Source organism: Pelmatolapia mariae, linkage group LG5 (genome assembly GCF_036321145.2).
Source record: "Pelmatolapia mariae isolate MD_Pm_ZW linkage group LG5, Pm_UMD_F_2, whole genome shotgun sequence".
Lineage (NCBI taxonomy): Eukaryota > Metazoa > Chordata > Actinopteri > Cichliformes > Cichlidae > Pelmatolapia > Pelmatolapia mariae.
Window position 1 is genome coordinate 32,031,518 of NC_086231.1, and position 12,834 is coordinate 32,044,351.

The following is a 12,834-nucleotide window of genomic DNA, read 5'->3' on the forward strand; positions in this document are numbered from 1 at the left end:
GAACAGTCTCTCATTTTTATGAACAGAGGCAGAGTATCAGACATACATCCAGAAAAAGCACAGTCCATAAAAGCTATAAACTGATTTGCATTCATTGAATGAAATAAGCTAGTCATTATTCTGTTTTCCACAGAGTGGCTGTGTGCCCATGTGGCACAGTCAATCCCATATATTTCTGATCCCAAGTTGTTATGTATATAAAGCACACCTGTACACAGAGTCAGTTTCATCATTATCATCACAGACAAGACCGGCGGTGCGAGGACGTCAGGGACAAGATTATAGACCTGCACCTCACTGGCTTCATTATTCAACCTCAGAGGTTTCCACCTGGAAAAAAAATAAATAAATAAAAATAAATATGTATATATATATATATATATATATATATACACACACACACAGCTCATATACCTCTATCAATTCTTTGTTTACCTCTATCAATTTGTTTTAACAAATGGAAATATAAAAATGGCAACATGTGGTTTTAGGAGGACCTACATGTGTCAAAATATCCCCATCACTGCCCACACAGGCCCCACATCTTGACACATGTTATTGCAGTGAGTCAGGAAACGCTGTTGTCCTATTTTCTAGCACTGACATGCATCAACTCATCATAACAGCAGCAGTTTAATAGCTGTTGCTCCCTTGGCTACTTCTGTATAGGTTACAGCCATCAAATGACAGAGTACTGCATGATGCAGTGTGTTGCCATTTAACTTTTAAAAAATATATTATTTACCCATAAAAATGTCAGCTAATGGATATATTTCATGATCATACTGCACAATTATATCAGGTACATGCCTGCAACTCTGTAAATTGTTGTTCCGCACCAATTAGACAAACATGATTAAATATGTAAATATGTTGATAATCTTCCATTCAAATTTTAAGCCAGCAAATTGAAGCTGGTTCAGAACAAATGGTAGCTGGCTGACCGGCTGACAAAAAACACATACGTTTGCTTCTAAAACTCACTAATTATATTGGGTTAATAAAATAATATGTAGGGATTGGTGAGCTCAGGCAATCTGTATGATAAACTTAGTTAACCTCTTCGTACCTATAGCGTTATAGTCAATGAATAAATTCACATATAGTATTTTTTCTGTAATTGTTAAGCTTTTATGGTCCTGGATTAAAAAAAAAAAAAAAAAGGTTTTGAATTCCCTTCAGTGTTTGTGCTAAACTAGGCTAAATGCCTCCCAGCCCGTCTCTGAGACAAGTGAGTGGTATCACTCTTTTCTCTGGATTCTGTGCTAATTAAGCACATTTCTCACCCTGTCAAATTATTCCTTAAGGTTGTATACACTGAACTGGTTCTGTGAGAACATAAAGGCACCAGGGGAACTGGTATTTGTAGGCTAGCTCCATTTTAAACCCACGTGAAAGCTGTGTACATTTAATTCAGACGCCAACAGATGTTACTGTGAGTCGTGAGGAGGGAGCCTACAAGCATGGATGAGACTTCTCTAGCCCAGAGGCGATCTTAGTGCAAATCAATCAATTTGCGCCTTCAAAAAGGAGCCAAAATTTTTGTGATTGCAAGATTTATGCTTTGTCAGGTTGATCATAGCAGGACCACTGAAGCTGCCGTAAAACACTAACATTTCACAGTGAGCGTAATGACAACAGATGTTTGAGTTTCCTTTAAAAATATTCAAACAAACAAAGAGTCTCTGTATTTCTCTGGAAAAAAAACCGAGCGTGTGTGTGGTGTGTGTGCACAAGCAGCAACAAATTGAAAAAAGCATCTCTGAAAATTATTCTTGGGGCCACTCAGCCGAGTTGTAAGGTTAAAGTGTAAATACAACAAATACTGAAAACACTGAAAACAAGTCAATTTTGTGTAGCCTTTCTTACAACGTAAAACCAAATTAATTTCTTTTGCCTTTTTTTTTTTCCTAAAGTCTTGTGGTTGATTATTCCAAGCTCCTTTTGTGGAGGATTTACAGCACATGGCTGAGAAAGAAACTGAATGTGCTCCTGAGGATTTCCTATACGTCTTTTCTTTTCACTTTGACTTTGCTGCTTTTGGTGGAGGTTTTTTCTTCTCCGAGACTTTCAGTCGTATATGTCTCTGTCATCAGGGATTTGCGGGTGACCTGATGGTGAGGAACATTCAGCTAAAGCATTCTGGGAAGTATGTGTGTATGGTACACACTGAAGTCGACACAGTTTCTGCAGCAGCAGACTTAATTGTCAGAGGTATGCTTTTTCCTCCTTACACTGCTTGTCATTTTGTAGTACTCTGCATGTCTTGATTTTGGGGCTGTGTTTCTTAAGATGATGATAAGAGCTGTATCACCGACAGTGTAAAGAGGGGGACTTGTTGCATAAATTTCATTACTTATTGATATAATTTCCAACAAAAGTTTTAAATCAGGCGATAAAGCAGAAAAGTCCTCTACATTTGACATTGGGCATTTCAGTGTTAGCAGCATTTTCACTGCTGATAAACAAGCTTTACTCTGTAAAGACATGTTAGATCCCTTTTCTGATTTCAGAAGGAAAATATTGATGATTTTCAGCACTGAAAGTTGTTCTTTTAATACGGCACGGCCGCCTGTATTGGCGCGGTTGGCTTGTTGCAGGCAATGCAGACTCAGGTTGCTCATAGTGCCGTTTGTTGATTGATCGATTTGACTGGCAGACGAGAGCCGGTTCAAATTCAGCCAAGAGAATGATGCTGCATGCTGCCAAACGAATGGAGCCCGTCTAGACATAAAGACAGGGCTTTGTAAGCCATCCCCCCTGATGGTGTTACACTCAAATTTGTCCCAGTGGCTTTGCTGGAAATATGCCAAAAGAAGGCATTTCTACACATGAAAAGATGCAAAGCAACAGTATTCTGCATATAAGATCTTTTGTGAAAAAAACATCCCAATGATGTTTCTATGATTAGTGAGTATAATTTGGATTTAACTATAAGTGGCACAGTGATGTGTTTTTTTTTTTTTCTTCTTTTCTGCGTACTCTGCTTTCTTCTAACAGCACAAAGACATGGAGGTTAGGTCAACTTGTGATTGTAATTGGCCGTACCGTCTTGCTTGGACAGACTTGTTGGATGTTGGCTAAGTGGTTAAAAAAAAACAGATGGGTAATTAAGTATATGTGTCAGTTAAATTAGTCCTGTTAAATAGATACTCCTGACACGTGTTACCCAGTTTCCAACTTTCAGGCTGATGACTCCAAAGTCTTTGAGAAAATAAAAGAAGTTAAACTCATTGGCTCTTATATCACAGTTAACTTGAAGGAAAGAGTAAGTTGCCACAAAAGCTTCAAGGGTATCTAGAAAAACAGTCTTCATGCAAGAAAACATTTTATAAAGTATGTTTTTAACTGATTTCATGCCATAAACATGGGGGAGAGCATTTTTGATGTTTAAACTCAAGGATTATAGATATCCTACATACCCGTCTCTGAGGTTGATGTGCCAGTAGTTTAAGTAGAGACAAAATATGTCTGTGACCCACACACAATAGGCTTTATTCAACAACGTTAAGTTCAGGGTGCTTGCTTCTACACAGCCTTCAGAGATATAACGGTGTCCGCAGCTCCAGACACTTCCTTTGTCTCTTTTTATTGCATTTTTATTATGTGTTAGCATAGCTTATGCATATGTTATACGCCTTATAGGCTTTGCCAGGGAGAACTGTGAGATGAGAGACAGACTGTGTCAAGCTTGCTCATATTTATTCTCGAGCTTCACGTGAGTTTAAATCTGTCAAAACCTTAAACCAAGTGTGCAGACTCAAGTTCAAATTCCATTTGAATTTGCAAATATCCTCACAGACACTCCATCACAACCATGACTTATTACACAAAGGAAATACATGATAAAAAATAAAGTGCAAAGGTTAGACTAGGCGTAGAAAGAATGGTCTGGGATAATCTGAGACGTTCAGATTAACAATGCAGGGAATCAAGAGTCTGCCACCAATATAGATTATGCAGGTTTTCCATATTGTGTTTTTATATGCATAATCCAAAACCAGTGTTGTTGATGCTCAATCATCTTCCCACAGAAGTAGTTAGTCGCATTTAGAGCACAGCGCTACTTTTGCAGATTTGCAGGGCTTAGCAGGAAATCCCGTGTTGCTGCGTTCCCTGATTTTAGTGAGAAACCAACTGAAAAATCTGCCTTTTTCCCAAATCCCTGGTAATTAATGTTGTGTTTTGTTATTATTATACTCTACTTTCACTTAGCAAAAAACACTGAACCTCCCTCAGACAGAAAATGTCTATTGAGCAAAATAAGCTCATTCTACTACACAAAACTTGTAAAATGAAATCTTTACTGAAAAACTCATCCAAGGGTCTCGGCCATGCAACATACATATCTTCATAGAAATAAAAAGGAATCATACTGTATGTAGGTACACCTACTTACAGCAGGCTAGACAACATACAATGTTATGCACAATTTTACCTCTTTTTTTCTGGACCTTAGAAAAGCAAAGTCTTAACATGGATACATTATCTAGTCCTAGTTTATAAGTATGTAAAGACAAGGTTACTTTAACCTATTGTACAACTAATCTGTGAAGCCCAGTGATAAAGAATAAAGGCATTTTTTAAATGTATCTACACATTAAAGCTAAACAAACCTCCTAAAAGAAAAATATTCAGCGACCTGTTTCTCTTTCTTTGTTGTTTTTCTTGCTGGTGTGAGGCATACATGTCTCCAGAAACTAAATAGGTCAGATTTCATGATTCAGCTCACTCACTGTTTTCTTCTTGTACTTGTTTTTTTTTTTTTTAATAATTAAAGCATTTAAAAAAAAAAACCAGTCTCTGATAAAAGAAGTGTAACCTGCGTTCCCACTGATCTGTGATATTCGGTGTATTAATTATGGTAGTGTCACAGCCTGTTATATCTCCTGTTAGCTAAGTTATGAATAACACCTGCAGTGGAGTCTCAAAGCTGACGTGTTCTCATTTGTTTAGGCTGCTGCCGTACAGTGAGGCTGATGCAGGTGTCTTTTCTTGTTGCAGGACCTCCTGGGCCCCCCGAGGGCCTGGTTGTGACTGACATTACTGACACTACTGTGCAACTGTCTTGGGGCTCTGGACCTGACAACCACAGCCCTGTTACTAAGTACATGGTGCAGGCCAGGACCCCCTTCTCTATAGGCTGGCAGACTGTGAGGACAGGTACAAATGCACCACTACCGTCAGGCAGTTATATTTTTATTGAATGTGTTTTTTATCATTCAAGGTTCAAAATTCAGTGTTCTTTATGGTGATTATAAATGAACATAATTAAGGCAATGCATGATATAAATACAAAATACAATATTTAAAAACAATTTTTTGATGTATTAAAAGTTAAAGGTTTGTGCATATAAACCATTTATAACACATTTCACATGTATTACATGTAACAGAGGAAAGCTGAAATGCTTTGCAGCTTTTTCAGTGAATGAAACTGTTTACTGAGTTGTGAATGGCTCCACAATAAACAAGAAGTCTTGATGTAGAAATGCATAAAATTCTTTTTACTCACAGAATTTTATAGTTACATATTTCCCTGGTATTTTTCTCCACGCAGATACGTAGCATAGCTTAGTATTGTTTGCATATAAGTAGTACCGCCCTTTCACTGATCTATAAAAGTGACATATCCTGATGTTTAGTTGGTTTCAAAATTAACCACCTTTCCATTGTAACTTTATTGTCCAAAAATATAACACAGGCTGCACCTCTGTGTCCCCCTCAGAACCACGGGGAGGGGAGCTATTGTTCACTGTACTTTGAAATGTATTTTTTCTAATCAAAATGCACGTGTACTGAGGGCTGATTTACCATCATTAAGTAAATAAATATCAGGTATTCATAGGAATTTCTTGCCACTTTTGGCAATACAGCCTAAAAATCCTCAGTCCTGCAACAGCTTATTAATTGTGGTTATTTAGTTGTGTTACTGTTTAAAATAGCATTGCAAGATGCTGATACACCTGTGCGATCGACAATAATTATGATGCTTGTAGAGATGCTGACGAGCTGATTAAAACTGGAAATTTCACAGTTTCATTCCATGCATTTCATTGGTATATGAACTACTTATACTTGCTGGGAACCAAATGTGAATGTGACACATGAAACATAAAAACACAAAACACATGTCAATTCTAAATTCTTTAATCCTAGTTCCTGATTCTGTGCCTGGACAGATGATGCATGCCACAGTGAAAGAGTTGAACCCCTGGGTGGATTATGAATTCAGGGTGGTGGCAATCAACAGTGTTGGTGTTGGAGAACCCAGCACGCCATCAAAACAGATTCGAACCAAAGCAGCAGGTACCCTCTCGATTTGTTGTTTCTCTTCATAACAAATTAATCAGTCCCACTTGGAAAATGTAATTTAACTGTTTGATTAGTTCCACTTTTTGTCCATGCTCCCTGTGATGTTTCAAATCTGTTCTATGTTTTCATGCCACTACTTTGATTACTCAGTCGTACGCGGGAAGAGTGGAAATTGAGTTACACTTTTAAAACGCTTTTTAAAGTATCAGCACTAAGCTCTTGTGCACTCTGGAGCATGCGTTGGGTTTAATTAGTGGTTGCATCAAGAGAAGCATCTCCCACTCGCACATGCCATGAGACACGGCCGTGAGCGAGTCTTTTTTTGACTGGTTAGCTGAGTAATTCTATCCCACTGGTTAAATCACAAGGGAACAAGTTTCCTGTTGAGCCTCACACACGGGGCTGACATATGGCACTCGGCTAATAACGGCGGCGCACACGGGTGGTAATGCCACTGTCAACAAAAACCTAATTCCTCTCCTGTGTGATTAACCCATTTTGTGTAAACAGAAGCTCCACATAGTGCCTGTGATCCCCTTATTTGAACTACTTCTTGCACCTGCGTCAGACATAACAGTCAGAATTGAGGGATGAGCAAGTTTCCTTTTGTGTCTGTTTAGTTCCCAAGGTTGCACCGATTAACGTGAGTGGTGGCGGAGGAGCTCGAGGAGAACTTGTTATTATGTGGGAGGTAAGAGGATCATGGGCATTTCTGAGTGGGCATTCATTGTGACAGAGTATTCTTCTTTTGATGAGAATGGAATCCTGGCAGGTTTCTGCGTCTGCAGCAGTCTGGCTTCAGTGGAATGGCTTTTAATTAAAAGGCAGAGGTTTTCTGATTTGCTGCCTGCTGACTCCCCCTGTTGTGTAAATCAACAAGGAGATACAGAGCCAGTGCAAATTACACGTGTGTAAATCCAGAATTAGGTGACAGCTTTACATTTTTTGGATGTGTGTCAAAGCACGGAGAGGTGCTGGATCCGTTGATTTGCTCAAAACTTTGTTAGACATAAAACACTGTTACTGCTTTACTCTTTTACAGCTGCCTAATTTAATTTCTGCTCACAGTTGTTTGGGTCAAAGGCGTAACTTTTCTGTCCCCATCTCAGCCAGTTCCAGAGGAACAGCAGAGCGGAGAGGACTTTGGCTATGTTGTAGCTTTCCGCCCACTTGGCAGCAGCACCTGGATCCAGACAGTGCTGGCATCACCTGACGCATCCAGATATATTTACAGAAATGACAGCATCGCACCCCTGTCCCTGTTTGAGGTGACAGTGGGAGTCTACAACAATATGGGAGAGGGGCCGTTCAGCCGCGTTGTTAGAGTGTTTTCTGCAGAGGAAGGTGAGCGTCTTCACGTCCTGCAAATATAAATACGTATCCTTTCACTTTTAGCTGCAAATAGGGCTTTCACGACAACAGTGTATTGATGATAACTGTATGATAACAATGTAAAATACGCATTTTGTGTCAATTTTTCAGACCATAAGGCACACCGGATTATAGGGCGCACTGTCGATGAACGGGTCTGTTTTCATACATAAGGCAAATAATGCGAAACAAAACAGTCAAATAAGTTAAACTTTATTCAACTCATTCACAATAACTCAACATTGTTCGGTTATAACACAAAAAATACAGAACAATACACTCACTTTTTCAGTTCATTCCTCTTCCACAAATCCATCAAATTCTTCATCTTCACAGCTGCTCTTATTCCCGTGTTCTACTGCGTGACTGATAGAGTTGGAAATCTGCTTCGTAAACATGTCTCTTAACAGCTGACATTTTGGGGTCCTTCTACACACACAATACGGTAATATTATGCTGAAGCACAGTACGAATTACTCCGTGAGGCTCCTGACTACGGTAGCCATAATGCTCCGACAATCCATCAAGTGGTGCGGGTTCGTAGCTTACCAAAGTCGTACTAAAACATTTTTGACAGAGTTTTGAGCGCCGTGTACCACATAAAATCGGTTTGAGGTCAGTAAGCACAACCAGAATTCATACATTCGGCGCACCGTCGATTTTTGAGAAAATTAAAGGATTTTAAATGCGCCTTGTAGTCCGAAAAATACGGTACACACAAAAGGCAATATCATAAATAACTGTGTCGTTGTCTTTAGTTTTTTAGCTTTTGCGCATTTATTATTATAGACTCCATTAACTTGTACTTTGAGTTTACCAAAAAATGGGATGAGATATGGTATCAAGGTTTTTCGAGGAACAAGACAAACTGGTGCAAAGGTTAGGAGAGTTGTGAGTTCGAGTGTGTGTCGTTAGTGTGAGGACATGCTCTTGTCTAGTCTAGTCCAGGATCATTGCAACAGAGGGACAGAAAAGAAGGAGAAAAAAAAAAGAGTCTGCCCGGAGTCACAGATGATGGAGTAGTACAGAAATAAGTCTCAGAGCAGGTAGCTCAGCAGGCAGCAGTTGTTGTTCTGTAGTTAACAGGTAAAAATCAAGTGACGCTCATGTTTTATGTAGCTTAGAGAATTACACCTGTGTTTAGATTTTTTTAGATTTCCCAAAAGATCTGACAAAAATATATTTTTTATTGTGTAGAAGTAAAAATATGTGCATTAATAACCAATGTTCCCTCTAATTTTTCATGTGTCTGAGCGAACACACAAACTCCCTGAGCGGTCCCTTGGACCACTGTGAGCAACAGCAGACGTGTGCACTGTGGTCAGGCCAGCATCGAATCCATCCAAGTTACATGGTTTATTAAAATAATCAAATTACAGCATTTACATTTATGTTAGACTACTTTTAATTAACTGCTTTAGCCCACTTACAATGAAAATTTAAAAAAAAATCTTGTTCATGACCTGTGTAGTATGTTAACACTATTGGAAGTAAAAATAACTTGAACTCCAATTTTGAAAACACAACTTTCTTTCTTTTTTCTTTTTTTTTTTTTATAAAGCTCTGACTTGTATTATGAGTCTGTGGTCTGGGAGAGAGTCCTGTAACTCTCTGTCTGCAAAATACAGTATATAATGACCAATGTTGGGCAATTAATTATATAGTTACTTTTTAGAAGAAGTAACTGAGTTTTGCAAACAACGAAGTTTTGCAGCTGTTTACCTAAAAATGCAGCCAAGGTGGTTTTTTAAATAAACATTTCAAACTATTTACAGAACAATCAGCTGTTCTGCATCAAATTTGATGCCACACAAATTATTTGTGCCACTCCAAAAAAGAATTTCTGTCCACTGTGAGATAAAGGAGAACAACAGCCTGATACCTGCAGGCCTGACAACAGGAGATGTATCACTCCTGTAACACCTGTAACATTCAGCAGTCGCCTCATTGTTCTGACACACACAACAAACCTATTGACTACACTACACACTAACTACACAAGATTTGCGCTAAACGTCTCAAATCTCTCACATCTCAAAACACCGCCGTCACTCCTAAAACTTCCCTCTTCCTAAACAACTAAATGCCATGTTGCCATATCATTTTTTGATTGGTCGACATGGTACATTTTTCGACCAATAGGAAAGGGTGGGGTTTTTTGTTTTTGCGGAGAGTGCTTTCGAGCGTTTTCCTTATAAAACGCCGTTTTTACCGTTTCTCCCGCAGTAAAAATAAACAACGATAGTATTCAGGAAAAAAAACAAACATTGCACATATTTTTATCATAACTCTGGTTTTACGTGGCCTATCAACACAATTTAAAAACTGGTATAAAGTCCACACTTTTTCCGTCAATTGTTCCGTCTGTCCTGCTCACATCTCCAATGGTTGTACACGTTGTCATTAACGTGGCTTCACTCCACATCAGCCACGCCGCTTTGCTAGCTAAAACACCCGTGTCGGCACATAAGGACGCTGTCATAGCCTGTCAACCACGTTGATTAGCTGCATATATACGAATGTGAATCACATCATTGGCTGGACTATGGGATAAGGTGGCATCGTTCTAATCCCATACGGGAGCCGCCAGTCACTTACTGACTAACACTGCAAAACAGAATTGTTAAAGTATTTATTTTAATTTCAATTCAGGTTAGATTTTTTTTTGTGCGCAACGCAGATTTTCTGTGCGCAGAGACTGTGCCATAGTGATGGGTCGGTCGCGAATGAAATGGCTCTTAGAGCCGGATCTTTGACGTGAACGACGCGAGCCGGCTCCTTATCGCCAGCCGTGGTTTTTTTGTTTTTTTCTTTCTCTCACCCTCTCTCTCGCACTTTTTTTCCACTTCACTCCGCATGCGAGCCTTGTGCTTTGTGCTGGGCAGAGGGGGGAGGGGCGGTAGTTACACTGGCAGTAGCACAGGAACAGAGCGGGAGGGAGAGAGAGAGAGAGAGAGAAAGAGAGCCAGGGACAACAACTTCACATTAGAAAGGTATTGTAATAATCCACAACTATTTTCAGTTGCGGATGATAAAGGATTCAGAAAGTTTATTCATGCAGGCCCATATGACAGAGAATATGCATCTTCTTTTTTTCTCATATTTTAATTTATATTTAATTGTGTTGTGGTTTACAGTGTTTTATGTTGTTTCATTTTAAATTTGTTTTAAAGGAAAAAGCTGAAAATTTAAATAGTTAAAAGTTGAACTGTGACTAGTTGGTTTTTGTATTATATGATTTATTTATTACATTTTATGTGGAGTGAATAAATAAAAGTATATTTACGGTGGCCCCTAGAGACAAAGCACGTACAAACTTCAAAACACGTACGAACTCTGAAGCATGTACAAACTCCAAAACACGTAAAAACTCAGAAGCACGTACAAAAGACAACAGAAGTGCTCCAGGATGCTAGGCGCAGTGTTGAGCTTTTGTTACCTAGTGGCTACACAAGCCAGCAAGTACCAACGACCGGATTTGGTGTGTGGTAGTAACAGGTAAATGAACATTTTTTTAAAAAAATTATTTGAATATATATGAGTGCTTGTGTATAAATACACAAACCATACACATATGCTTTCAATTGTGTAATTTAAGTGATCTAGGTAGCTCTGTTTTGGAAGTTCAGTTAAAGCTAGAAATGTGTTTTGGAGTTTGTATGTGCTTTGTCTCTAGGGGCCACCACATATATTTATATATAAACATATATGAATAAAACCACGTTTTTTTTACATTAGTAATTCCTTTTGTGTATAATTTTATATTATTGTTAATAATAAATTAATTAAAGCAACAAAACAACCTGAAGAGCCGGTTCGGAGCCGAAAGAGCCGGCTCTTTTTAGTGAGCCGAGCCGTAAGAGCCGGTTCTCTAAAAAGAGCCGGAAATCCCATCACTACTGTGCCAGCAGTGCGCAATTGTGCACGCGCCGCAGCTTAGAGGGAACATTGTTAATAACAATCCATCCTTTACAGAACCCTCTGAAGCACCTTCGAGAGCGTGGGCCCGTGCGGTGTCAGCCTCTGAGATCGAGGTGTTCTGGGAACCAGTTCCTCCGAGGTCCAACAGTGAGAAGATCGTTGCATATGAGGTAGGAAAACAAAAAAAAGTGAAACATTCAAACAAAGACATAAAATTAATCCCAGATGGCTGACAGCACAATAACCTGATCTCATCTGAATATAACCACCAATGGTGACGCTGTCGAAATATTCTGGCATTAAAACACTGCGTGTGCTGGAGTCACAGAGGTCTGTTGACAGCTGTTACAATCTCTAAGAGAACTCTGCACCCAAGGCTGTCTCAGAGCTGCTATTAGGAAAAAAGGGAGAGAAAATAAATAAGAGAATGTGTGAACATCATACATCACTATCCTGTACAACAAACACTCTCCTGGGATTTAGCTGTGGTAAACCTAGATAAAAATAACACTGTCTCCGAAACCCCAGATATTTTACATGGCAGTGTATACCCAGGTGGCCTAACCTCTGCAGAGATGCTTTGAGGTCACTGCCAATGTTTGCTACACACATTGTCATAAGACAGAGGTTTCCATGTTTGGAAACAAGACAGAGGTATTTAACTCAGCTTAGAATATTCATGTTTAACACGGGAAAATCCAATGAAATATTCAGCTTCCTAAGAGTAGAAATGTTTTAAAATATTCAACTTATTATAATTTGAAGCCTATGCAAGTACAAATTTACTGCTCGGTTATAAAATTTATATAATCCTGCTGGTTTTATTGATCATGTGCAAATTATATAATCCAAAAAAACCACACAGACAACAGAAAAAACGCCATCCATCCATTTTCTACCGTTTACCTTGGTCCAGGCAGCGGGGTAAGCAGTCTTAGCAGAGATACCCAGCCTCCTTTTGGACGGACACTGAGGCAATTGCAAATGAGCTGACATATGTAATCTCTGTAGCATGTCCTGGGTTTGCCCTCGAGCGTCCTCCCGGTAGGACATGCCCAAACCACCTCACTTAGGAGGCACCTATAAGGCATCCTAATCAGAGCTCGTTTCCATCCCTCGTAACCACTCTCCTTCTTTCAGTCACTACCCAGAGTACCTAGCCATAGGTGAGGGTAGGATCTTGGATCAGCATTGCTTTCACAAACTACTTTACCTGTGATACCAATA

At 39.2% G+C, this 12,834-nt stretch overlaps 1 protein-coding gene across 1 annotated transcript in view; it reads left to right on the plus strand.

Moving 5' to 3' along the window:
* The window catches only part of LOC134627251 (contactin-4), a 130,201-nt gene that overhangs the window by 95,301 nt on the left and 22,066 nt on the right, over positions 1-12,834 (plus strand). The window contains exons 15-20 of the mRNA XM_063473207.1: positions 2,097-2,214; positions 5,005-5,163; positions 6,160-6,309; positions 6,936-7,006; positions 7,425-7,659; positions 11,662-11,777. Coding sequence (XP_063329277.1) covers positions 2,097-2,214; positions 5,005-5,163; positions 6,160-6,309; positions 6,936-7,006; positions 7,425-7,659; positions 11,662-11,777 — 849 coding nt within the window. The remainder of the gene's footprint in view (positions 1-2,096; positions 2,215-5,004; positions 5,164-6,159; positions 6,310-6,935; positions 7,007-7,424; positions 7,660-11,661; positions 11,778-12,834) is intronic.